General features: G+C 35.0%; 1 protein-coding gene across 1 annotated transcript in view; it reads left to right on the top strand.

Annotated features, from left to right (window-relative positions):
• BMPR2 (bone morphogenetic protein receptor type 2) overlaps positions 1 to 27671 on the top strand; it is a 188192-nt gene that overhangs the window by 138127 nt on the left and 22394 nt on the right. Inside the window, exons 4-10 of the mRNA XM_065880321.1 lie at positions 10337 to 10447; positions 11213 to 11304; positions 13558 to 13788; positions 14748 to 14862; positions 20139 to 20299; positions 21298 to 21445; positions 25819 to 25955. Of these exons, the coding sequence (XP_065736393.1) occupies positions 10337 to 10447; positions 11213 to 11304; positions 13558 to 13788; positions 14748 to 14862; positions 20139 to 20299; positions 21298 to 21445; positions 25819 to 25955 (995 nt within the window). The remainder of the gene's footprint in view (positions 1 to 10336; positions 10448 to 11212; positions 11305 to 13557; positions 13789 to 14747; positions 14863 to 20138; positions 20300 to 21297; positions 21446 to 25818; positions 25956 to 27671) is intronic.

Consider the following 27671-nt stretch of genomic DNA (forward strand, 5'->3'; position numbering starts at 1 on the left):
ACCTAGAGAGACAAAAGACCTGTATGCAGAAAAATTAGACACTGATGAAAGAAATTAAAGATGATACCAACAGATGGAGAGATATACCATGTTCTTGGATTGGAAGAATCAATATTGTGCAAATGACTATACTACCTAAAGCAATGTACAGATGCAATGTACTCCCTATCAAATTACCAATGGCATTTTTTACAGAACTAGAACAAAAAATCTTAAAATTTGTATGGATACACAAAAGACCCGGAATAGCCAAAGCAGTCTTGAGAGAAAAAAAAGGAGCTGGAGGAATCAGGCTCCCTGACTTCAGACTATAGTAGAAAGCTACAGTAATCAAGACAATATGGTACTGGCACAAAAACAGAAACATAGACCATGGAACAAGATAGAAAGCCCAGAGAAAAACCCATGCACCTATGGTCAACTAATCTATGACAAAGGAGGTAAGGATATACAATGGAGAAAAGACAGTCTCTTCAATAAGTGGTGCTGGGTAAAAGGGACAGCTACTTAGAACACTCCCTAACACCATACACAAAAATAAACTCAAATCGGATTCGAGATCTAAATGTAAGACTGGACACTATAAAACTCTTAGAGGAAAACATAGGAAGAACACTCTTTTACATAAAGCACAGCAAGATCTTTTTTGATCCACCTCCTAGAGTTATGGAAATAAAAACAAAAATAAACAAATGGGACCTAATGAAACTTAAAAGCTTTTTCACAGCAAAGGAAACCATAACCAAGACGAAAAGATAACCCTCAGAATGGGAGAAAATATTTGCAAACAAATCAGCAGACAAAGGATTAATCTCCAAAATATATAAATAGCTCATGCATCTCGATATTCAAAAAACCAACAACCAAATCCAAAAATGGGCAAAAGACCTAAATAGACATATCTCCAAAGAATACATACAGATGGCCAAGAAGCACATGAAAAGCTGCTCAACATCACTAATTATTAGAGAAATGCAAATGGAAACTACGAGGTATCACCTCACACCGGTTAGAATGGTCATCATCAGAAAATCTACAAACAACAAATGTTGGAGAGGGTGTGGAGATAAGGGAACCCTCTTGCACTGTTGGTGGGATTGTAAAGTGATACAGCCACTATGGAGAACAGTATGGAGGTTCCTTTAAAAATTAAAAATAGAATTACCATATGATCCAACAATCCCACTACTGGGTATATACCCACAGAAAACCATAATTCAAAAAGACACATGCACCCCAATGTTCATTGCAGCACTATTTACAACAGCCAGGTCACGGAAGCAACCTAAATGCCCATCGACAGATGAATGGATAAAGAAGATATGGTACATATATAAAACGGAATATTACTCAGCCATAAAAATGAACTGAATTGAGTCATTTGTTGAGACGTGGCTGGATCTAGAGACTGTCATACAGAGTTAAGTAAGTCAGAAAGAGAAAAACAAATATCGTATATTAACACATGTAAGTGGAACCTATAAAAATGGTACAGATGAACCGGTTTGCAGGGCAGAAATTGAGACACAGATGTAGAGAACAAAAGTATGGACACCAAGGGGGAAAACCATGGTGGGGTGGGGATGGTGGTGTGCTGAATTGGGTGAATGGGATTGACATGTATACACTGATGTGTATAAAATTGATGACTAATAAGAACCTGCTGTATAAAAAAATAAATAAAATTCAAAAATTAAAAAAGCTGTACCTATTTGCACTACAAACAAGAAGCATATGAAAGTTCTCATTGTAGCACTTTTGCTCAGAATAATTGTTCATGGAGTTTTAAAAAAGGGACTAAAATATGACATCAATAATTAATCATGGAGAGTGTAATAATTGTTACCATATTTTAAGGTCTTTCTACTGCCCGGAAAACTAGTTGGCATGGTCCAGTAGTCTAAAATAAAATAGTAGATATAAACACAAATGTGTCACTAAGTATCTTAAATGTAAATAGATTCAATATTCCAGTTAAGAGACAAAGATTGTTTGGATTGAGTTAAAAACACTCTAACATCCATATGCAAAAGAATGAAGTTGACCCCCTACTTCATACCATATACAAAAATTAACTCAAAATGGTTCAACAACCTCAATATAAAAGCTAAAACCATAGAACTTTTAGAGGAAAATATAGGAGTACATCTTCATGACCTAGGCTTTAGCAGTGAATTCTTACATATGACACCAAACCGTAGGCAACAAAGGAAAAAGTAGATAAATTAGACTTCATCAAAATTTAAAACTTTTGTACTTCAGTGGACATATTAAGAAGGGGAAAAGATAACCTATATACTGCAACATGGAGGAACCTTGAAAACATTATGCTAAATGAAATAAGCCAGACAGAAAAGAGCAAATATTGTATGAATCCATTTACATGAAATATCAATCGTAGGCATATTCATAGAGAAAGAAAGTAGACTGGAGTTTACCAGATTGTTGGAGAAGGGGAGAATAAGGAGTTAATGGTTAATGGTTACAGAGTTTATCTTTGGGGTGATAAAGTTGCTTTTTTGTTTTTTGTTTTTTTTTAAATTGAAGTATAGTTGATTTACAGTGTTTTAGGTGTATAGCAAAATATATATGTATATATGTGTGTGTATATATATTGTTTTTCAGATTCTTTTTCATTATAGGTCATTACAAGGTATGGAATATAGTTACAGTGTCCTGTGCTATACAGTAGGTCCTTGTTGTTTATTTTTTTATGGTAGTTTGTACCTGTTAATCCCAAATTCCTAATTTATTTCTCCTGCTCCTCCTTTCCCCTTTGGTAACTGTAAGTTTGTTTTCTATGTTTGTGAGTCGGTTTCTCTTCAGTAAATAAGTTCATTTGTACCAATTTTTTCTTTAGATTCCACATATAAGTGATATATTTGTCTTTGTCTGTCTGACTTACTTTACTTAGTATGATAATCTCTAGGTCCATCCATGTTTCTTTAAATGACATTATTTCATTCTTTATTTTTATGGCTGAGTAATATCATATTTTATCTATATCTATATCTGTATACCACATCTACCTTATCCATTCATCTGTCACTGGGCATTTAGGTTTCTTCCATGTCTTGTTGTTTTAACATAGTGCTGCTGTGAATAGGGGAGCATGTATCTTTTTAAATTACAGTTTTTGTTTTTTCCGTATATATGGCCTGGAATGGAATTGCTGGATCATATGGTAACTATATTTTGAAGTTTTTAAGGAATCTCCGTACTGTTTTCCATAATGGCTGTACCAGTTTACTTTCCTACCAACAGTGTATGAGGGTTCCCTTTTCAAGATGATAGTGAATAGCACTCTTTTAAGAAATGCTGTGTTACTTTTTCAGTGATGATTTTAATGGCACATAGGAGAGAAATGTATGTTGAATCATTGTTTTACACCTGAAAATAATATTGTTGTACATCAGTTATATCTAGATTTTTTTAAAAAGAGATGTATGAAAAAAACAGATCATAGATGTCCGATTCAAAAAATAAAAATCTAGGTGACAAGTCATAGCTTGAGGTATACTTTAAGCAGTGTAATTTTTATCTCATTTTTTCCTCTGAAATAAAAAAAAATGTAAGTACCATATAGTTGGCATTTGTAATGTTTTCAAGACATTACTTTATTAATTCATATGTGTTTGAATTACATAAGGAAATAAATATCCATTTAAATAATTAGCCTTTCTAATTTGCAAATAGCAAACCTTTGTTTCATACTTGTGAATTTGTATTAATGCAGTTAAAGAACAACTTCATTCTAGGAAAAATAAATTTTGTCTGTCACATTTGATACTGAAAATCAGCCTCTGTACACCAGCCCCAGTTTGAATCTCAGAGAAAGAGTTTGGATGAAGTAGAAAAGAATAGCTTTATTGCTTTGCCAGGCAAAGGGGGCCAGAGCAGGCTAATGCCCTCAAAACTGTGTCCCAGTGTGGTGGGGGGGCGGTTTGTGAGGAGTCTTATACTCAAGGGGAGGGGTTGCTTATAAGGATCTGGGTGCCTGCAGGACCTGCATTCCTTCAGTCTAGAGATCATCTGGTGTCAGGTGGTCTCATGATAGGATTCTGTGGTTCTCGAGGTTATCGAACTGTGACCTCTCTGGAATGGAGAATGCCTCATCAAGCAGTTAACATCTTCCATTTGGTGGGGGTTTTCGTACTGCAGAGGAGCTCAAAGATACTGATATGTATATCCCTTGAGGAGGAACCAGTACCCTGCTCCAAAGCTGCACTATTGTTTTTTTACTACTCCTCCCTGTCTCTGCATCCCCTCCCTTCCTCGATTAGGAACTGTTTGAACCTGCCCTTTGGAACTCAGGGAAGGTCATGGAGGCGGAATGAAGCCTATTTCCTACAAACAAGAAACGGGGGACACAGAAAGGGTTTTGTGCCCAGGAGTCCCACAGGGCCTGCTTGGTTTCACATGGGTGCTAAAATTGGGGCAGATATTTTATTTTAATGTTAACTAGATGAATTGGATTTAATTTTGTATGCCCCTTTTTTTCCTTCAATAATAAATTCTAGTGATTTCCTAAGTTTTTACCTTAGGAAACTAGAAAAAGAGGAGCAAATTAAATCCAAAATAAGCAGAAGGAAAGGAGTAAAAGTTAGATCAGAGATCAGTTGAATTGAAAACAGGAAATTAATAGAGAAAAGGCAACAAAACCAAAAGCTGGTTCTTTAAAAAGATCAATAAAATTGATAAACCTCTAGCCAGGCTTCCAAGAAAAAAATGAAAAAAGAAATAAATTTCTAATAATCATAAATGAAAGAAATGTCATGACTACAGATCCCATGGATAGTAAAGGAATATTATGAACAACTCTATGTTAACAGATTTGATAACTTAGATGTATTGGACCAATTCCTTGAAAGACACAATCTACCAAAACTCACACAGGGAGAAATATATAATCTGAACAGGTGTTTATCTATTAAAGAAATTGAATCAATAATTAATACTTTCTAACACCAAAAGCATCAAGCTGAGATGGCTTTATTGTTGAATTCTAGAGAACATTTAAAGAAGAAATGATACCAGTTCTCTATAATTTCTTCCAGAAAATAGGAGCTTAGAGAACACTTCCGAATTCATTCTGAGGCCAGCATTATCGTGATACCATGACAGTGAAAAGACAATCCACACTAAAATAAAATATTTGCAAAACACATATCTGATAGAGGATTTGTATCTGAAATATGCAAAGAACTGTTAAAACCTAACAATAAGAAAACAAACAGCCCAATTAAAAAGTAGAGAGAAGATCTAAATGGACAGCTCACCATAGAAGATAGACAGATGGCAAATAAGCATATACTCAACATCCTATGTCATGAGGGAATTGCAAGTTAAGACAACAATGAGATACCAGTTTGAAAAAATCTATTAGAATGGCTAAAATCCAAAACACTGACTACACCTAATGCTGACAAGGATGTAGAACAACAGGAACTATTCATTGCTGGTAGGAATGCAAAAGAGGACAGCCACTTTGAAGAGAGTTTGACAGTTTTTTTACAAAGCTAAACAAAGGCTTACCATACCATGTAACAGTCATGCTACTCAATATCCAGATGAGCTGAAAGCTTCTGTCCACACAGAAACCTGTACACAAATGTTTATAGCAACTTTATTCATAGCTGTCAAAAACCAGAAGGATCCAAGATGTCTTTCAATAGGTGAATGGATAAACTGGGGTACCATGGAATATTATTCACTGTTAAAAATAAACTGTAGCCACAAAAACACATGGAGGAATCTTGTATGCATATTGCTAAGTGAAAGAAGCCAGTCTGAAAAGGCTACATACTTTATTCCAACTATATGACATTATGGAAAAGGTAAAAATCAATGAGTGCCAGAGTGGGAGTTGGAGTGAAATATGAGTAGGTGGAGCACAGGGAACTTTTAGGATTAGCAAAGCTATTCTGTATGATACTGTCATGATGGATACATGACATTATGTATCTGTTAAAACCTGTAGAACTATACAACACAAATCTTGAAACTTAATGAAACTATGGCCTTTAATAATAATGTATCAGTATTGGTTCATAATTTGTAATAAATGTTTCCATACTGTCTTTGTCTGCTCCAGCAGCTATAGGGGAGAAAAAATCATTTTCCCTCCACCCTTCTAGGTTCTTGGCTGAGACCAAGACAGAATGACAGTAGAAAAACAAACATGTATATACCTCCTACATACATGGGAGATACCCAGGAGAAAAATGAGTGACTCTCCAAATATGCCCAAGCTATCACCTTTTATATGCCATCCCCAGCTAAAGACCAAAGAAGATTGGGGTAGTGGTGAGATGGAGACCACTTATGGGAATTTACGAGGCAAAGCAAAATAAACAAGGGTATAGTTGTTATGCAGATTTAAGTATAAGCTTTCTATAGTCAGTTTTATTCTTCCTCTTCCTGGTACAGAGAGGGAGATACCTTTACAAATGGATATTTCCCTTAGAAATGTAAATATACCTTACAAAAGGATAACTTCTATTAGGTTTTCAGAGCTTCTCCAGTATCTGCTGTTTCTTAAAAATAACCAGCTCAAGAAAATCCTTATGCCAAAGGGGCATATTTTGGGGTGCCATATTCTGTTCCCCTTCCCAGCCATAATAAAATAACATAACAAGTGGCTTGAAAAACACAAATTTATTTTCTTACCCTCCTGAAGGCTAGAAGTTGGAGGTTGGGGTTCCAGTGTGATTGGGTTCTACTGAGAACTCTTGTGGGATTGCAGATGGCCTCCTTCTCACTGGTTCTTCACAGGGCAGAGAAAGAGAAAGCAAACACTCTCTTGTTTCTTCTTATAAGCACATTAATCCCACCCACTGTGAGCCCATTCTCATGGCCTCATCTAAACCTGTCTTCCAAAGGACCCATGTCCAAAAGTCATCACATTGGTAGTTAATGCTTCATCATATGACTTTTAAGGGAACACAGTTCAGTGCATAGCATACACTAATGGAAGCTGTTAATAAGAGAAATAGTGTGTTGGGGGGTGGTATATGAGAACTGTCAGAACTTTCTGCATAGTTTCTCTGTAAACCTAAACATCTCTAAATAATAAAGTCTATTAAAAATAATAACAAGCCTAAAGATTATGAATTTCAATTTCAGAGAGATTTAAAAATAGATGACATTTTCTTTGATATTCACTGCCCAATAGAATGGTAAATATGACAAGAACAAGCCATGTCAAGTCAGCATTCACCATGTTACACCTTTTGGTCTTTCTTTTCCTTTCTTCTGCCTTCCTTGAAACTCTCTACCTTACTTTAAATGTCACTATTTTCCACTATATCCTTGTTTCTTGTTTGGTCCTCTAACTTTTCACCTCCTACCTTTTCTCTCTCTTTGACTTCAGTGGACTGTAAAAATAAAATGTGAGCTTCCATAATAATGAATCTGTAATCTGATTGTCTTATACTATAGTTTAAAGCTTCAGTTACCTTAAAAAAATACAAAGTATCTGAAAGTCAGTAATGATCTGACAGTCAATAAAGGGAAGATCAATAAGCACATAAAATAATTTGTGTATATCTTATTGTAAAAAATCTATATTATTTAGTTTGTGTGTGCATGTATCTGTTTTTTGTGTGTTGAAAATAGTTTTTCTTTTGGGTTGGGCATATTCTAAAGTCAGGTTTTTTTAAAGGTAAAATTCATATAACGTAGAAATAACCATGTTAAAGTGTGCCATTTAGTGTATTTACAGTGTTGTGCAACCTCTATCTAGTTCCAAAACATTTTCATCAATCCAAAACGGAATTCTGTACCTGATAAGGAGTCACTGCAGATTTCCCCCTCACCCGAGTCCCTGGAAACTACTAATCTGCTTTCTGTCTCTGTGGATTTGTCTATTCTGGGTATTTCATTTAAATAGAATCTTAGGGCTTCCCTGGTGGCGCAGTGGTTGAGAGTCCGCCTGCCGATGCAGGGGATACGGGTTCGTGCCCCGGTCCGGGAAGATCCCACATACCGCGGAGCAGCCGGACCCGTGAGCCGTGGCCGCTGAGCCTGCGCATCCGGAGCCTGTGCTCCGCAACGGGAGAGGCCACAACAGTGAGAGGCCCGTGTACCGCAAAATAAATAAATAATAAATAAATGGAATCATAGAATATGTGACCTTTTGTATATATCCATTATATGGATAGACCACATTTTGTTTATTCAATCATTAGTTTATGAACATTTGTGTTGTTTCTACTTTTGGCTATTGTGATTAGTGATGCCATGAACATTTCTGTAGAAGTTTCTGAACAGTTAATTTTAATTCTTTTTGGTATATGACTAGGAGTCGGATTGCTGGATTTTATGGTAATGCTAGGTTTAACCTTTTGAGGAACTTCCAAAATACTTTCTACTGTAGCTGCACCATTTACATTCCAACAATAATGTACAAGAGTTCTAATTTCTCTCCCCATTCTTGCCAACACTTTTGTCTTTTTTTAAATTATAGCCATCCTAGTGTATGTATGAAGTGATGTCTCACGGTAAAATGAGGTTTCCTCCTATAACTTACTCTGTATGTTAAATTTATGTGCAATTATTAATATGTTAGTCTATTAAAATACAATAAATGTCCTGCAGATTAAGAGACTACTATAGTGCTTCAACAGATCATTGTATCGAAATATTGTTTTGATATTTTAATATTTAATTGTGCTTAATTTGAGACAGATACATTCATTTAGAACAGGAATGCCCATCAGAGGAACTCTTTGCCATGCTGGGTTTTGAGTTTGCCTTAGAGCCTTCTAGTTTGATAGAATACATAATGTCCAAAGTGAAAAAGATTTAAAACACAATATGCTTGATTTTAACAGAGTGCAAAGAATGATTAAATAAAGATATTAGCAGTCATTAAGCCCAGTATCTGGTCATTATTATCAAATACTGCATGAATACCTCCAGTTAAATGAATATGAACAGCTATCTCATAAGATAATTCATTCCTTTCTTTTTCTTTTTTAATTTTATTTTTGACTGCGTTGGGTTTTCGTTGCTGCACAGGCTTTCTTTGGTTGCGGATATGGGGGCTACTCTTTGTTTTGGTCTGCGGGCTTCTCATGACGGTGGTTTCTGTTTGTTGTGGAGCACGGGCTCTAGGCGTGCCAGCTTCAGTAGTTGTGGTACGCGGGCTCAGTAGTTGTGGCTTGCGGGCTGTATAGCGCAGGCTCAGTAGTTGTGGCACACGGGCTTAGTTGCTCCGTGGCATGTGGGATCTTCCTGGACCAGGGTTCGAACCTATGTCCCCTGCATTGGCAGACGGATTCTTAACCACTGCGCCACCAGGGAAGTCCCATTCATTCCATTTTAGACAGCTCTGTTTATAAACTTAAGTTCTTCTGTATGCTAGGTTAATAACAGCTGTCCTTGAACAGATACTAATTGGATCTTGTTATTCTCTCTAGCTACAGGTCCATTTTTTCACATGAAGACAGCTACCATATCCCCTCAAGTTTTCTCCTTTTCTACATCTGACACTTCTAATTCTTTCTACCCATCGCATTTCAGAGTTCTTACACCTTCACTGTTCTACTTGCTCTCTTCTGGATGTGCTCTAGTTTGTAGTCATCCATTCTAAAGGGTATTTCTCTAGATATTATCTGATCCAAAGAATGGAACTAACACATAAGATGGTTTGCATGCTCATGATAGGCCTGTGATTTAGATATGTGTGTTCCCTTTCTGCAAGTGAATAAGCTTAGGCTCAGACAGGTAAAGGTATATTCCCAAGGTCATAGAATATGTGGAATAAGTCCAGTTCAGGTTTAACTGTCTGCAAAGCTATACTCTTTTCCTTAATAATCATAATACCAATATTGATAAACATAATAACATTTATTGCATAGGTAGAATATACTCAACACTGTACTAAGTACTTAGACTCCCACTTAAGCCTCACAGAAGACTTGTGAGGTAGAGATTACTATTTTTAGAAATGAGAGAATTGAAGATCAGAAAATTCTAATAATTTTCTAAAGGCCACTGAGAGACTGTCAAGATTGAAAACCAAATGTGATTTCAAAGATTGTTCTTTTAAATATTATACTGTTCTGTCTATGCTGTTCCATGATATAGTTGATATTTCAGTAATTAAGAGCACAGCAACCAGGTGTTTCAGTGTTCTACGTCTATATAAAATAATGCATATGATTTAAAATATACAATTTACAGTTATTACAAATTTATTATTAATTTTTCTTTCATTTCATTTGATGCAAAAACACTGATTTGACTATATATTGATATAGCCTTTCTGTCAGTATTTAGCAAAATACCAAAAAGAAAGGGTGACTATATTTAAAACTTTGTTTTCTTTTAGGTCCACCTCACTCATTTAACCGAGATGAGACAATAATCATTGCTTTGGCATCAATCTCTGTATTAGCTGTTTTGATAGTTGCCTTATGCTTTGGATACAGGATGCTGACAGGTAAAAATATAATTTTTTGTTTTGTTATTTATTAAACATGTCATTTAATCAGAATTGATTTTATTTTATAAAAATTCATCATGGTAAAAAACATCTCTGTGCTGTGGTAACCCCAGAGTCATCCTTCTCTCTTAAACTTTTTGTCCTAGTTTTTATGAAAGGTTTCAAACATATACAAAATACCTATTACCCAGCTTCCATGAGTATCACATCTGTATATCATCTGTAGCCCCACTCACCACATGCTTCCATTCCACTGGATTATTTTGAAATAAATTGAAGGTATAACTTATCTGTAAATATTTTAGTATTATCTCTGAAATATAAAGACTTAAAATATATGTAACCACAATACCATTTTTACATCTAAAAATAACAGTAATTCCTAAATATCATCAACTGTCTAGTTGGTTCTCATAAACTTTAGATTTGACAAGCTTTTTAGGAAATCAGCACCCATTCATTCATTCAAATAACTTTAATAAAACCTTCTTTAATATTTCTGCATATTTCTTAGGGTTTTATACTGGGTGTGTTACTAGAACAATCTCCCAGGATTCAGCTTTTGTGTTATTCACTTTTCATCTTCATTTATAGATGATTCCTAGTTTAGTAAATAGTTTTATTCCCATTGACGTTAGGCAAAAGTCTTGCTGTCTGTCCTTCTGTAGGTCTTTTTTTAACTGTCATATATTAAAAAGTGTAATAAAGATTTTCATTTTAAGAAAACCACACATTAGCAGGTTCTTTTTCCTATTCCTCTAGGAGACCGTAAACAAGGTCTTCACAGTATGAACATGATGGAGGCAGCAGCATCAGAGCCCTCTCTTGACCTAGATAATCTGAAACTGTTGGAGGTAAGATTGCTTTCAGATTATGGGCTGTTTTTTTCTGCTCTCATAGTATATCTGAGACGGGGCTTCCCTGGTGGCGCAGTGGTTGAGAGTCCGCCTGCTGTTGCAGGGGACATGGGTTCGTGCCCCGGTCTGGGAAGATCCCACATGCCGCGGAGTGGCTGGGCCCGTGAGCCATGGCCGCTGAGCCTGCGCATCCAGAGCCTGTGCTCCACAACGGGAGAGGCCACAACAGTGAGAGGCCAGCATACCACAAAAAAAAATAAAACTAAAAAATAATAGTATATCTGAGACAGTGATTTCATTAACTCATTCATTTATTCAACAAGCATTATCAGTTTTGTGCCAAGGCCTATTCTAGGCACTGAGAATGTTGGTGAACAGTACAGATACATGAGGCTTATATTCTAGTGAGAGAGAAGCTACAAGAGGTTAAATAAATGAAAGTCCAGTTGACCCTTGAACAACATGGTTTTGAACCGAATGGGTCCGCTCATACACAGATTTTTTTCAATAGTAGATGCTATAGTACTACACCATCCACAGTTGGTTGAATCTATGGATGTAGAACCATGGACACAGAGGAACCATGTATATATGAAGGGTCAACTATAAGCTAGGGGTTGGTATCCCTAACCCTCATTGTTCAGAGGTCAACTGTATATTTCAAGTAATAGTACGTGCTATGGAGAAAAAAAAGCAAATGAGATAAGAAAGTTATGGAAAAGGGGTTATTAAAGAAAATATATTTATAAAGGAGATGATCGTTAAATACAGACTTGAACAAGAGTATAGGAATAAAGACATATCAGATTCTGAGAAAAATGTGCTAGGCAAGCAATTCACAGTAGATGATGAATAAATATTCCTTGTCTGTGTATATATTGTATATTGTATAGGTATGTATGAATATTATGTTTTGTATAGAATTAAATTTTCATTTGGTAATATCTCAGAACCTGTGTTAAAAATCTTGCCATGATGAATGTTTTTATGATTTTTATTAGGATAAATTAACTAAACCAGAGACTGCTAAATAATAGATCTGGTAGATTTGGTTATATAAAACATTTTAAGAACCTTCCATTTGGGAGAAAAATATAATAAAAGTTAAAAGCGAAATTTTAAAAAGGTATTTGAATACAAACAATTGATAAAGAGATGGTAGAAATCAACATTAAATAAACAGTCCATCAAAAATAGATAAAAGAGATGAATTATCAATTCTCAGAAGAAGTAAGTATGCCTAGTAAATGTATAATAAGATGTCCAATTTACTAAACTGGAAAAAATACGAATTAAAACCATTAGGATTTTATCCTGGACTGAGTAAAAGAAACACTCCCAAACATTGCTGATTTAACTTTATATTGATACAACCTTTCTAAAGGGCAGTCTGTTTGTTCAAATTTAAATTAGAAATAGTGAATGAAATATAACAAATATCCTTAAATGGTAAATCCCTAACCTTTTTTCAGTAAAAAGTCAGAGAAATCCCAGAAGCCAAAAATGAAGAGAACAGTTGCATCTTGCTGGGGGTTTTTTGAGTTATTTTTTATTGTACTGTATTGTACTAGATATTGTGAATGTCATATTGTGGAGACCCTGTGTTCTGTTAGGTTCTTCTAAAATGTGTTCATTTCGTTGTTTATTTTAGTAGGTGATTAACTTGGTTGGACATATTGCAAACTCATCTCCTGAGCTGAAGTTTAGTTACTTTTTATCTTTAGCTGGAGTCTGTCCCATGCATTAATTGGGTTTCCAACTCTCTGACTCTCCTTTTTGGGATTCTCCCTTCATTTTCCATGCTGTGGTTGCCCCAAATTCTGTCCCCTGCTTCCTGAGGCCAGAAAGATTTTCTATCACAGTTTTTGCTCCCCTACGCAGTGCAGATTTCAGCCTGCTCACAGGCTTAAAGCTATAAAAATAAGTAGCTCACCCTATGCCATTCCTTTCTTCCAAGTGTTGACTCCCCTCAGAACCTATCTACTTTTGTTCATTCTCCAGCATTTTTAGATTTCTTTTTAAAAATATTGTTCAGAGTTTATAGTTGTCATCTGAGGGAGGACTGGGTCTGGTAGGAGTTTCTGAGCCATATAAGATGCCAAATTTATTATTTTCTTGACAATGGAGTTACTCAAACTAAGCAATAGAGACCTGGTTGCATACATATGGATTTATACTTTATTATTTAGTAAATTTGATTGTTAAGTTGTGATGAAATAATATCTTGCTTTCTTCAAAACAAATTTACAGCTGATTGGCCGGGGTCGATATGGAGCCGTATATAAAGGTTCCTTAGATGAACGTCCAGTTGCTGTAAAAGTGTTTTCCTTTGCAAACCGTCAGAATTTTATCAATGAGAAGAACATTTACAGAGTGCCTTTGATGGAACATGACAACATTGCTCGCTTTATAGTTGGAGATGAGAGAGTCACTGCAGATGGACGCATGGAGTATTTGCTTGTGATGGAGTATTATCCCAATGTAAGTTCTTCATAAAAAATATACTGACATTTATGTCAGTCAGATTTGTAGGAGGACCCCTGTTATGTAGAGTGTTGCTTGTTTGCAAACTGGTTATTAATGGTCTACAATGACATAATGATTTTACTCCAGAATGTGAATGAAACTGTTTAGTCCCTACGCACTTAGGTCACTCTGTCTCTGTCTCTGTCTGTCTCTCTCTCTCAGCAAGACTTTCTTGATGAAGGAAGCAGTGCTTTGATTGACATTTATTCTGATACATGCTTCTTCTTATCCCAGACTGGTAATAAATAGTTTGTAGATGAGCACCTTGAGTAGCACTGACACATATATATTTACAAAAGCCTTCTGTTTCCTACTTGTAGAACATAACAGTATAATTTATATTTGTACTGGTAATGAGATACAGTGTAAAGAAAGAGTTGAAAATACTTTTTTTTCTGTCTTAAGTTGATAAATAAAAGATGCGTTTGGGGCTTCCCTGATGGCGCAGTGGTTGAGAGTCCGCCTGCTGATGCAGGGGACACCGGTCCGTGTCCCGGTCCGGGAAGATCCCACATGCCGTGGAGCGGCTGGGCCCATAATCCATGGCCGCTGAGCCTGTGCGTCCGGAGCCTGTGCTCCGCAATGGGAGAGGCCACAACAGTGAGAGGCCCACGTACCACAAAAAAAAAAAAAAAAAAAAAAAAAGATGCATTTAAAATGAAATAACCATTCATAATTTTTAATATTTGAGAAATAAAAATTGATAATGTCTAAATTCTCTTTTCCATCCTCTCTTCCTCTCTCTACCTATAGAAATGTCTTTTCTTACTTCGAGATTCTGAAATGTTATAATTCATTAGCTCTCCTTTGAATCCTAACATGCAAATCCTTTTTACAGCTGCTAACTTAACCTCCTCATGTTCAAGTAAAGTAATTCTACTTTATTCCCCTTTTTACGTTTTCCCTCCATACAGGGATCTCTATGCAAGTATTTAAGTCTCCATACAAGTGACTGGGTAAGCTCTTGCCGTCTGGCTCATTCTGTGACTAGAGGACTGGCTTATCTTCATACAGAATTACCACGAGGAGGTAAGACAATGAATAGAAGATGCATCACAACCATGTGGGGCCAGAATTCACAAAGGGAAATTTTATTCATATCTTTAAAGTAAAAGTATATTTTATATTATAGCAGATGTATTATCAGCCAGCTGTTTACAAGATCTAGCGTGAGGAAATATATTTGAAATTTAACAAGAAGAATAAGAAAAAGAATTTCAATTCTCTAGAGGGGTCATGGATTCCATTGCAATTCTGATTAAAGCTCTGAACACTCCCCCTGTAAGGATAGACGTATAGGCATACTTTAAAAAGTACTGTTTTGATTGTAGGGGTTCTCAGATCCTTTGAAGTTCATCTATGGACCTAGGTTAAGAACCTCTTAGCTACACTGTGTTGTATTTTCCTTCTATTTATTTTGCTTATTTAAATGAACTACAAATGCGTTATCACTTCTTTACACATGAATTCCATAGGTTGGTTGGTCTTTAGTGTAAAACCCAAATGTATCTTTTGATAAATCAGTGCTTCTCTTAGCTAGAATTAGACTTGTTCAAATTTATCAGGGAGAAAAAAGTAACAGGTTTCAATGAAGATGACGTTTTTTTTCTTTCTCATGTAAGAATCTGAAGAGAGACAATGTAAAGTTTTTTGGCAGCACCATAATATTATCAGGGCCCCAGGCTCCTCTATTTCTTCTCCATTACTCTTTATATGTGGCTTGTTTACAAGGTCACCTCATTGTCCATCATGCTATATGCTAATCAGCAGAGAAAAGGAAAGTAGAAGGAATTGCCTCCTTTTGCCTCCAGAAGTCCCACTCTTGTGCTTAATGTTTTGTTTCCCAGAACTTAGTCCATGCTTTCCTACCACACTTAGCTGCAAGGGATGCTTTTGAATATAGCTTGTTTTTGTTTTTGTTTAGCTGGGTGCATTGCTGCCTCAAATAACACTGGGTTCTGTTACTAAATAGGAAGAGGAGAACTCATGGTGAGGAGTAAGGCTTCACCAGTGTGTCAGTACCGTGTGGTTATGTTCCTTGCCATAACTACAGTTTATATTCAGCCTTTATGTACATTTTTGCTAGTTTTTCAAAGCATCTTTTTAATATATTTGCTTCTTCACTTTGTTTCAATGTACATCTCACATCACAGGCACCTCTAAATTAGCTTTGCTGTGAAAATCCGTCTTTGCATTTTCATCCCTTACAGCAATTTTCTTGTCATGCATTGTTTTTTCAGTTTCTCTGACTGCTATAACGAAGAGAATATTTAATGTAACAATTTCTTAGATCTTTGTTCCATTGTATGATAGCATGGATCATCTTTTCTATCTGCTGCTTCATATATAAATAATTTCCCCTGAATAATTTATCAGTTCATTTATCTTGACATCTTGCTTTTCCTGAATACAGAATTGACCAATGTTATTGCCTGTGTCAGCAACTTGATGCACTTACTTTAGCTCATTAACCATTTGTACTGTTTCCTTATTCTTAAATATCATAATGCCTTTAAAGAGCTGACTTAGCACAGAACTTAAAATACCATCCTAATCCCCCTTTTCAAGGCTTGCGTGATTCAATAAGGTTTCTAGTCAAACATTGGCTGAAAAGAGTGATTGCCATCAAATATGAGTTTTATTTAAACACAAATTTTATTCTAAAACATTACCTAATATTATCACTAAATAGTTACCATTTTAAAAAATGCGTATCTATTTGTGAAAAAACATAAGTATAATAGCTATTTGAATTTTTGGTTTTATCTAATTATTTTAAAAATATTCCATACCTCACAGCAGTCAGAATGGCCCTCATCAAAAAGTCTGCAAGTAATAAATGCTGGAGAGGGTGTGAAGAAAAAGGAACCCTCCTACACTGCTGGTAGGAATGTAAATTGGTATAGCCAGTATGGAGAACAGTATGTAGGTTCCTTAAAAGACTAAAAGTAGAGGTACCATATGATCCAGCAGTCTCACTCCTGGGCACATACCCGGAGAAAATATAATTTGAAAAGATACATGCACCCCAATGTTCGTTGCAGCACTATTTACAATAGCCAAGCAACATATGTCCATTGACAGATCAATGGATAAAGATGTGGTATATATATATAAAGGGAATATTACTCAACCATAATATAATGCCATTTACAGCAACATGGATGGACCTAGAGATTATCATACTAAGTGAAGTAAGCCAGAGAAAGACAAATATCATATATCACTTATATATAGAATTTGCAAAAAAAAAAAAAAAGATACAAGTGAACTTATTTACAAAACAGAAATAGGGCTTCCCTGGTGGCGCAGTGGTTGAGAGTCCGCCTGCCGATGCAGGGGACACGGGTTCGTGCCCCGGTCTGGGAAGATCCCACATGCCGCGGAGCGGCTGGGCCCGTGAGCCATGGCCGCTGAGCCTGCGCGTCCGGAGCCTGTCCTCCGCAACGGGAGAGGCCACAACAGTGAGAGGCCCGCGTAACGCATAAAAAAAAAAAAAAAAAAAAAAAAAAAAAAAAACAGAAATAGACCCACAGACATAGAAAACAAACATATAGTTACCAAAGGGGAAGGGGGAGAGGGATAAATCAGGAGGATGGAATTAACATATACACACTACTATATGTAAAATGGATAACCAACAAGGACGTACTGTATAGCACAGGGAGCTATACTCAATATTTCATAATAACCTATAAGGGAAAATTATCTGAAAAAGAATATGTGTGTGTGTATGCATGTTTATGTATAACTAAATCACTGCTGTACACGTGAAACTAACATGACATTGTAAATGACTATATTTCAATAATAAATAAATATTCCAACTATACCGTACTATTTCAAAATATTTAAAGTGACATTTCACTTTTTTTCAGAGAACTCTATTCTTCCCGGTATCTTCAGATATAACTTTGCTATTTGGCATACAAATTTTGTAGTAAGGAGTAATACTATTATTATTTATTCAGCTATTTTTTGCTTCAGGAGAAGTAGTAGTTGAACCTGTTTATTTGTAATTGGTTCTCCCTATGAATTTTTTTCCTAATGGTAATGTCAGTGTAACATTATCATGGAAAAAAGTCTAGCAAAGAAAGAACATATATAGATCACTTAAATCTATAACCAGAAAATTACTATTAACTAGTTTATGTACATCTTTCCAGATCCTTTGCTCTGTGTGTGTGTGTGTGTGTGTGTTTATGTTTATGTAAATATCCACAGAGAGACTATTTTGTGTTCAGGTTTTATTTTTTAACATAATTAAAATAATATTGTGTCCCACTTTGCTTTAAGAAATTTGCCAAGTGTGCTACTGCCCAGGGCAAAACCATTACATGCTCGGCTCCCCCTTTCTACAAACCACAACCCCTTCCCCAATAAAAAAAGGTTAAAATGAATATTGAGGGGAACTTTAAGGGGAAAAGAATTCTCAAAAAGGTGGTCTATAGTTCCACCCTCTGCATTGGTCATGAATCCTCTCTTGTCTCTTCCTTTTTCTTTTTTTCTTTTTCCTTATTTCCTCCCTCACTTCCTTCCTCCTTTGCTTCCTCCCTCTCCTCTTTTCATTTCTTTTGTTTCCTTTTTTAATAGTAGCAGAAAGTATTGCCTTGTTTTCCCCTCTGGCTGGCTGACTGACTGACTCATTGCACATTCTTCACATTATTAACCTGGTTTCCCTTATGTGTGAGTTATTTTAGTTTAAGTATTGCTTTGGTGTTAGTGTACAAACATTTTCCAGTGTCTCTATAAATTTTATTATATAAATATCAGCTCGAGATTATACCACATATACTTATGTTGTGGTTTTATCCAGAGTAAGAAATGTAGCTCTGTTAGGGGTTGAATGAGCCATGTTATTAGTACATACTTTGGAAGGCTGGACTGGGAAGAGGAGCAAATGAGAAAGAAGTCAATTTTTAGAATAAGAAACCTGGTAACTGCTATTTTTCTTCTAGTTGTGCTATTGCCTCCCCCCACCCCCTGCCCCCAATATCAAAGGAATCATTATCTTCTGTCTTAAGTTTCATTGTTGGTGAAATTGAAATCTAATACATGTTAATGAGAGTAATAAATGTAAATACTGAGTCTTTTTGTGCCTAAATATAACACTCGTTGACTTTGTTCTGATTGCTCTATTTCTTTCTATACCTGAGGAGTTATTTTAAATTTTGGGAATGGTACTTTAGAATTTTTTTCTTTTCAAGAGCTACGGTTTTATTTCAATATAAGATTTATATAAGGCTTTCTTTTTTAAAAATTTTATTGGAGTATAGTTGATTTACAATGTTGTGTTAACTTTTCCTGTACAACAAAGTGACTCAGCTATACATATATATATTCTTTTTCATATTCTTTTCCATTATGGTTTATCACAGATATTGAATATACTTCCTTGTGCTGTACAGTAGGACTGTGTTGTTTTTCCATCCTATATATAATAGTTTACATCTGCTAATCCCAAACTCTCAATCCGTTCCTCCCCCTCCACCCCTTCCCCCAAGGTTTTCTTATAAAGAGGAAAAGAATTATGATTTTACTTAGGGGCTTAGGTTGGATATATTCTTTCACTCAGCAAGCATTTACTATGTGCCATGCCTTTTGAATTCAGGCAAAACATGTTCTCTCTCTGCCTACATGGAATATATAGTCTTCTGATTAACAAGTAATAGAATGATTATAATAGTGTTTTGTTTCTTTGTAAAATCAGAAAACACCTACCAGTCCATTGCAAAACTGTTTCTAGTTTAATTTGAAGAACTGTGGTGGGCTTAGATACATGGCTAAGCCTCAGGACAAAACTGGGATTTTCTGTCATAGGTTTGATTTGTTAATCTGTAAGATAATACTATAAAATACACATACCAATTTTGGAGCCATGTCAGTTTTTCAGTGATAATTGTTTTAGATAAGTTGACTTTTTATCGTTTTTTATACAAGATATTCCTTTCTCTTTTGCCTCCTTTTGCTACTCTAGAAATGAAAAGGAAAGAAAAAGGTACATGTTAAAATTAGAAGCAACAGCCTCTTGGCTATTAATTGCAGCTGAATGTTTATGCAGCTGAATGTTTAGAGCTTAATTACTCATAGTTCCAACAGGAGTTATCTTGTGAAATATATTGAAAATGGTGGGGATTGTGAGTTGAAATTTTGATTTCTTATGTCCTTTTTTGCTATTGGAAAATTAATGGGCAGAAAAATAACACTATCTTCTATATTTATGTAGCCCCTATTACCTTCATGCTCATTTCATGTCCAGTAGTGCTATTTAAGCATTAATAAATGTTTGAAAATTATCCAAACAGATCACTATAAACCTGCAATTTCCCATCGAGATTTAAATAGCAGAAATGTTCTGGTGAAAAATGATGGAACCTGTGTTATTAGTGACTTTGGGTTGTCCATGAAGCTGACTGGAAATAGACTGGTGCGCCCAGGGGAGGAAGATAATGCAGCCATAAGTGAGGTGAGTGTATACAAAAGTTATCACACTGACATATTTTCAAAACATAATAAGTTGCATTTAAAAATCCACTAACTACTCAGGACAGTTATCCTTATCCAAGTGTAGCATATTAGGAATTATAAAATTAAGATATACAGAAGACATTGCATGAAGTTCATCAATTCATTGTGGAAATCACTGCCATTCCAACTCATTTTTGTCAATATTAGTAGGAATGCTATTGAATAGGATGAATATATCACAGTTTAATTATTTAAAAAGTTATTTTTTTTGAAAGAAAAAATTGCTAAGGTGAATTTTATTAAAATTAAAAACTTCTGCTCTGCGAAAGGCAGTGTTAAGAGAATGAAAAAAACAAGCCATAGACTGGGAGAAAATATTTGAAAAACACATATCTGACAAAGGACTTGTATCCAGAATATAAAAACTCTTAAAATTCAACAGTAAAGAAGACAAGCCAATTAAAAAATAGAAGATCTGAACAGACACCTTACGGGAGAAGATATACAGATGGCAAATAAGCATATAAAAGTTACTCAACATCATTCCTCATTAGAGAACTGCAAATCCAAACAAGATTCCATTACATTCAAATGGTTAAAAAAAAAAAACAATAATATCAAATGCTGGTGAAGATGTGGAACAACAGCAACTCATTCATTGTTGGTGGGAATGCAAAAGGGTATAGCCACTTTGGAAGACATAGTCTTCCAGCAATTTACCCAATTGAGCCGACAACTTATATTCACACAGAAACCTGTACATAAACGTTTTAGCAGCTTTATCCATAATAGCCAAAAACTGAGAGCAACCAAGATGTCCTAAAATGGGTATTTTATTTATTAAAAATTTGGTATAGAAAGGCTCAGTGACATGCTTAGGTTCAAATAACATTGACATATTATTGACCTGAAATTTATGTATTACTTCTGGTCTAATGTATGCCCTTCAGAATATGCTACATTCTTTTTCTGAAATACATCACTCTAATTTATCAGGTTGGCACAATCAGGTATATGGCACCAGAAGTTCTAGAAGGAGCCGTGAACCTGAGGGACTGTGAATCAGCTTTGAAACAAGTAGATATGTATGCACTTGGACTAATTTATTGGGAGATATTTATGAGATGTACAGACCTCTTCCCAGGTAAGGGAAATGCTGTCAAAAATTGATGTATGTTTTGAAGTGAAGCAGTTATATTTTTTTCTACCTATATTAAATAAGTCAACTTTGATGTGTTTGTACTTTCATTTAAACCTTTAGCTCATTGCCATCTAGTGTTCAGAAACATTACTAGCAGAAGGATGTGAATCAGGAAAAACTTTTTAGAAAGTACTCCAGGTTTGCATCTGAGTATAATTTAATTAATTGCTCATAATAGCTTATCTGTGTTCAGGTTGGTTTCTCATTTCTTTAGCAGTCATTGTTTTCCTTACACAACCTCTGAGCATTTGAGAATCTGCACTTAACAATGTTTCCTGAATTGACCCAGTAAGGAATTAGAAGTAATGAATTATCCATTGGAACACTTTTTTCTTCCTGTATTTTTTTCATTCTCCTTTTCTTTCTTTTCATTTTTTTTTCCTTTTCTTTTTTCTTTCTTTTTTTTTTTTTTTTTTTTGCGGTACGTGGGCCTCTCACTGTTGTGGCCTCTCCCGTTGTGGAGCGCAGGCTCAGCGGCCATGGCTTATAGGCCCAGCCGCTCCGTGGCACGTGGGATCTTCCCAGACCGGGGTACGAACCCCTGTCCCCTGCATCGGCAGGCGGACTCTCAACCACTGTGCCACCAAGGAAGCCCCTCCTTTTCTTCCTTTTTAAAAAACTTCTCCCTTGTCATCATGCCTTCCTGCCTACCTTCCTTCCTTTCGTGAAAGAACACTCACTTAATGTGAATGCTTATTTGAGGCTTACTTGAAATAGCCAAATAATTGTATATTTTTTCTCCTTTTGTTAAGATTACATCACTGTCATTGTGATATAAAAATTTAAAGTAATTACCAATATGGGCACTGCAAAGTGATTTGACATAAATGGTCTTTATCTTATAGGAATAACCACATTAAAAGCATAAGAAAAGGATATAAAGTCAGTTAAACCAGCATTGGACAAATTTATGAAATGGAACTATTTAATAAAAACAGATTAGTAGTGGGGTTGAATTTTTTTTGCGTTAAAAACAGTAAGCATTTAAAAATAGTTTAATTTTAAAATATAATGAAATAAATTAATAATTATTTAGATTACCTACACATCAATCATTACTTAGAAGTATATTTTCCAGTTAATTGGAAGTATGGAGTACTCAAAGTGTTTTTTTGGAAATAGCAGTGATTGCAGTAGTATCACATATTATTGGAACCATGGAACTTTTAATTTCTATTATTGGAACTTTGGCCACATTTTTAAAAAATCCTAATCCAGAATTTCTGGTTTTTCGAAGCATGTCTGACTAAAATGATTTTTGTATCAGCTTTAGTTAGTACGTTGCTATCAGCAACATTTTTTGAACAATTACTGATTCAAAGAATATCTGTTGCTTTTGGACTGATAATAAAATGCAATATCAGATGTTTGAAAAATAAGACAATTAAATCTTGTTTGAAGAATATTATTATAATAGAAATATAGGATGAATTGAAATAGTACTAGAAAGAATTTAAAAAGGAAAAAGAAATTGGGTGTTACTTTTAAATGTATACAGAATTTCAGTTTAGGAAGATGGAAAAAGTTCTGGAGATGGATGCACAACATTGTAAATGCACCTAGTGCCACAGAACTGTACACTCAGAAATGGTTAAAATGGTAAATTTTATGTTATGTACATTTAACCAAAATTTAAAATAAAAATAAAGGAAAAAGAAGAGAGTTGCAATAAGATACCCTGTAATCTTCGGTATGGGAATGGGGAGGAAGAGGCATATGTGAGAGAAAATGTAGAAAAGGAAGCTGTGGTTCTGGTTAGCCATTGGAAGACAGTCTAGGGAGTTGAGAAATACTGAGAGGTCTGAGAAATAGGGTGGCAGCCAGGAGCTTAGGAAAGAGTACTGGTTTACATTGGAAAGATGAGTTAATTGTGGGGACTTTTGGTTGGGGTATTGATAGACAACTGAAAAAATTGTTATTGAAGAGCTTAAAAGAATGAAGAATTTAAGATTAAAATGATATTTGGGAATTACCTACATAGAGATGGTAATTGAGAATTTATAAGTGGATGCAGTCCCCTAAAAGAATAAATGAAGAGAGAGAAACGTTGGTGAGTAAAGACTGAATATTAGGTGACCTCCCCCTCCCCCATCATAGGAAGACAAATGGACATAGAAGACAAATGGACAGAAAAATAGTGAGGAAACTGAGAAATCTTACTATCTTGGAAGTCAGTGTTAGAAAGTATTAAGAACCAATATTAGTAGAAACATGGAATTGAAAGGTCAAAAGGAAGTGGAACTGAGGAATGATCTTGGAATTTGAATAGGAGGAGGTCATTGGTATTCTTAGAGGAGTTTCTGTGGAATAGGGAAGACAGAAATATTACAGGGTGTAGGAGGAAAAGAGTGCTAAAAAAGCACAGGCAGAGGATACAGGGTACTTCTAAAATTTTTAACAGTGAAATGGGGTGTAAGTTGAAAAAATGTTTTCCACAAACATATGAATAAGCCTAAAAATAGCATATTTTAGTGGAAAAATTCTTATAAAATATTTTTTAAACTTCTATGATAGAACTCCAAATGCAAGACATGCTTTTATTATTATTCCATTTTATTGAATGGAAGCAGTTTGTTATAAAGGCTGCCTCTCTCTGTAAAATATTAACAATATAAATGAATTAGGATCTATATTACAAAGAGCAGGAAAGAAGGAAGAAAAACAGAAGGCAAGAGAAAGAAAAAGGAGGAAGAGAACAAGCATAATTTAAGAAGGGGATTAAAAAGTTCCTAACTGCTTAGAGACATAATTAACAAGAAACAGATGAGAACCATGAAGATTTAGTAGAAATTTATAATTCTTAATGTCATTCCATTTCCAAAGCAAGATTGTGCATCAGTTTTATTTAGCAAGTTTTCTAATTATAATTTACACCCGATTAAAACAGATAAGTAAAATTGTATTAAATATTTATTTATTCTATTGAAGAGCATTTGAGGAAAAAATAACACTTGGAAGGTGTGTATGTGTGTTGTGTATATGTCTCAGAAAGACAGAAGAGATATATTAGTAAGTATCTTACAGTTCACAGATGGTATGGGTTGAGGGTTTATCATATGAGATTTCATGAAAGAAAGTGATACACTAACTGGCAGGATGAAATACTTTAGTTTTGTCTTTCAAGTTCAGTGTTGATAGTTATTGATCAGAAATAAGTATCTGCTTAAATCTTTGTAGAATATGTGAAAATACCATTTGTATTTATAGATAGTTCAATATTCCAAAAACTTTGGGCTATGCTACATAAATTATAGAATTACTCTTTGTAAATCTTTTTTAATATTGGTGGAGGGCAAGTGTATAGGGTTTTTTTTTGAATATTCAAATTGAAGCATAAAACTTCAATTACATGCTTTGTAATGTACTTTCTATCTGGGTCGTTATAAATTTTGTATTGTCTCCACATGAGTGAGATAAGGAAGGCAGACATTTCCATTTTGCTGACAGGAAAACTGAAACACAGAATAGATAAACGGCTTTTCCTAGGTAGAGATGAAGCCAAGATTAGAACCTAAATGCCTTACCTCCTTCCTGGTATTCTTTCTTCTAATTTATCTTGTCATTTTAATGGTATTGGGGGAGGGACAAGGAGACAGGAAGAGTCTATTTCTCTTGTGTTCTTTGCCAAGATTTTGACTAAACGATTGGTTTTCTAAATGTTGGTCCCAGAGGTCTTCTGTGTGGCTCAATATGTTAATTAAGTTTAATTTGACAACATTTTGTAAAAATCATAAGTCTTTTATCACAAGCTGCTGATTGTGCATATTGGTGATGAATAGGGCTATTAAACAGTGGTAGAATAGTTAATGATATTTTAAAATCCTTGATCTAGGTACTACTTATTAAGGGGAAAAATCAGTTTATTGACTTTTTGTCAAATGGTCATTATCACAAAAATTTTTGTGACATATGAAAAATCTGGCTAGACTATAATAGAGTCAGTGATGTAATGAGACATGACTGTACCACCCACCCATTTATATTTAGTTCTGCAGACATGTTTGTCGTACTAGATCTTGGACTTTCTCCTCATATTCACCACCCTCAACCCCAGTATGGGATAAGAATTCAGTTTTAAGTGTTAAACCTCATGTATATAATAATGTCCACCCCCACCCCCAAATTCACTAATACAAGAAACCATTTAAAAATAGCTGCCCATTATTGTAACTACCATCTAATTTATAACAAACATTTAATTTATCAAACAAAGAGTATTCTAAATAGAGCTTTTACTAATAGTGCATAAAACCCACAACGGGGTCTCTTTATAATTATAAATTTTACTCTTATCTTTTTTTAAAAAAAATACACAGGTGAATCTGTACCAGAATACCAGATGGCTTTTCAGACAGAGGTTGGAAACCATCCCACTTTTGAAGATATGCAGGTTCTGGTGTCTAGGGAAAAACAGAGACCCAAGTTCCCAGAAGCTTGGAAAGAAAATAGCCTGGTAAGGAAAAACTAAATTATTGAAAAAGAGGATTTATGATGAAGATGTTCAAATGTTGCTTGAAGAAAAAATAGATTGCTAATAATGGTAATGGTTTTTAGAGTTGTCTACTGCCAGAAATACAACTTACTTGATTTGTATGCTATTATATATTTTCAAAGAGGCACTAACTGTTGTGTCTGAAGTTTGCTACATTGGGTAACAGCTAGAATAATTAACATGATAATATTTTAAATATTATTGAAATTCCATTCCATTTATCCTCTTGAGAGTGGTACCAAAAATGTTAATTAGTGCAGACTTACATATTCAAGGACTAATAGAAATTTAAACTGCACCAAAAAGAAAGCAAAGTATCGCATATAAATTCTGCTTATTAAAAATGCAGTTCACAACGCTGAAATATTTTCAGAGGCTCCTGCCATTTCAGTAAATTGTTGCTACAACACTAAAAACATCTTACAGACATTTGCATACAAGACATACATCCACACACTCTCACACTTTCTCATTTTTTTTTTAACATGAGTAGGATCATCCACTGTCATTTCTGAAGCTTATTTTTTCACTTAGTTTTTCATGTCAGTACATATATAGATGTATCGCTTTCTGTCCATTTGATCAACATTCCATTATATGTCATAATTATTGGATTGCCCTGTTATTAATGACAGTACCCTGTATTTCTTATTTTAAACAACTATTTTTTTAATTTAATTTTATTTATTTTTGTATACAACAGGTTCTTATTAGTTATCCATTTTATACATGTCAGTCCCAATCTCCCAATTCATCACACCACGCCACTACCACCACCACCACCACTTTCCCCCTTTGAAGTCCATACGTTTGTTCTCTACATCCGTCACTCAATTTCTGCCCTGCAAACCAGTTCATCTGTACCATTTTTCTAGTTTCCACATACATGTGTTAATGTATGATATTTGTTTTTCTCTTTCTGACTTACTTCAATCTGTATGACAGTGTCTAGATCTATCCATGTCTCTACAAATGACCCAGTTGTGTTCCTTTTTATGGCTAAGTAATATTTCATTGTATATATGTACCACATCTTCTTTATCCATTCGTCTGTCAATGGGTATTTAGGTTGCTTCCACCACCTGGCTATTGTAAATAGTGCAGCAATAAACATTGGGGTGCATGTGTCTGTTTTAATTATGGTTTTCTCTAGGTATATGCCCAGTAGTGCGATTGCTGGGTCATATGGTAATTCTATTTTTAGTTTTTTAAGGAACCTCCATACTGTTCTCCATATTGGCTGTTATCAATTTACATTCCCACCAACAGTGCAAGAGGGTTCCCTTATCTCCACACCCTCTCCAACATTTGTTGTTTGTAGATTTTCTGATGATGCCCATTCTAACTGGTGTGAGGTGATACATCACTGTAGTTTTGATTTGCACTTCTCTAATAATTAGTGATGTTGAGCAGGTTTTCATGTGCTTCTTGGCCATCTGTATGTCTTCTTTGGAGAAATGTCTATATAGGTCTTCTGCCCATTTTTGGATTGGGTTGTTTGTTGTTTTAATATTGAGCTGCATGAGCTATTTATATATTTGGGAGATTAATCCTTTGTCTGCTGATTCATTTGCAAATATTTTCTCCCATTCTAAGGGTTGCCTTTTCGTCTTGTTTATGGTTTCCCTTGCTGTGCAAAAGCTTTTAAGTTTCATCAGGTCCCATTTGTTTAGTTTT

This window comes from Phocoena phocoena, chromosome 7 (assembly GCF_963924675.1).
Source record: "Phocoena phocoena chromosome 7, mPhoPho1.1, whole genome shotgun sequence".
Lineage (NCBI taxonomy): Eukaryota > Metazoa > Chordata > Mammalia > Artiodactyla > Phocoenidae > Phocoena > Phocoena phocoena.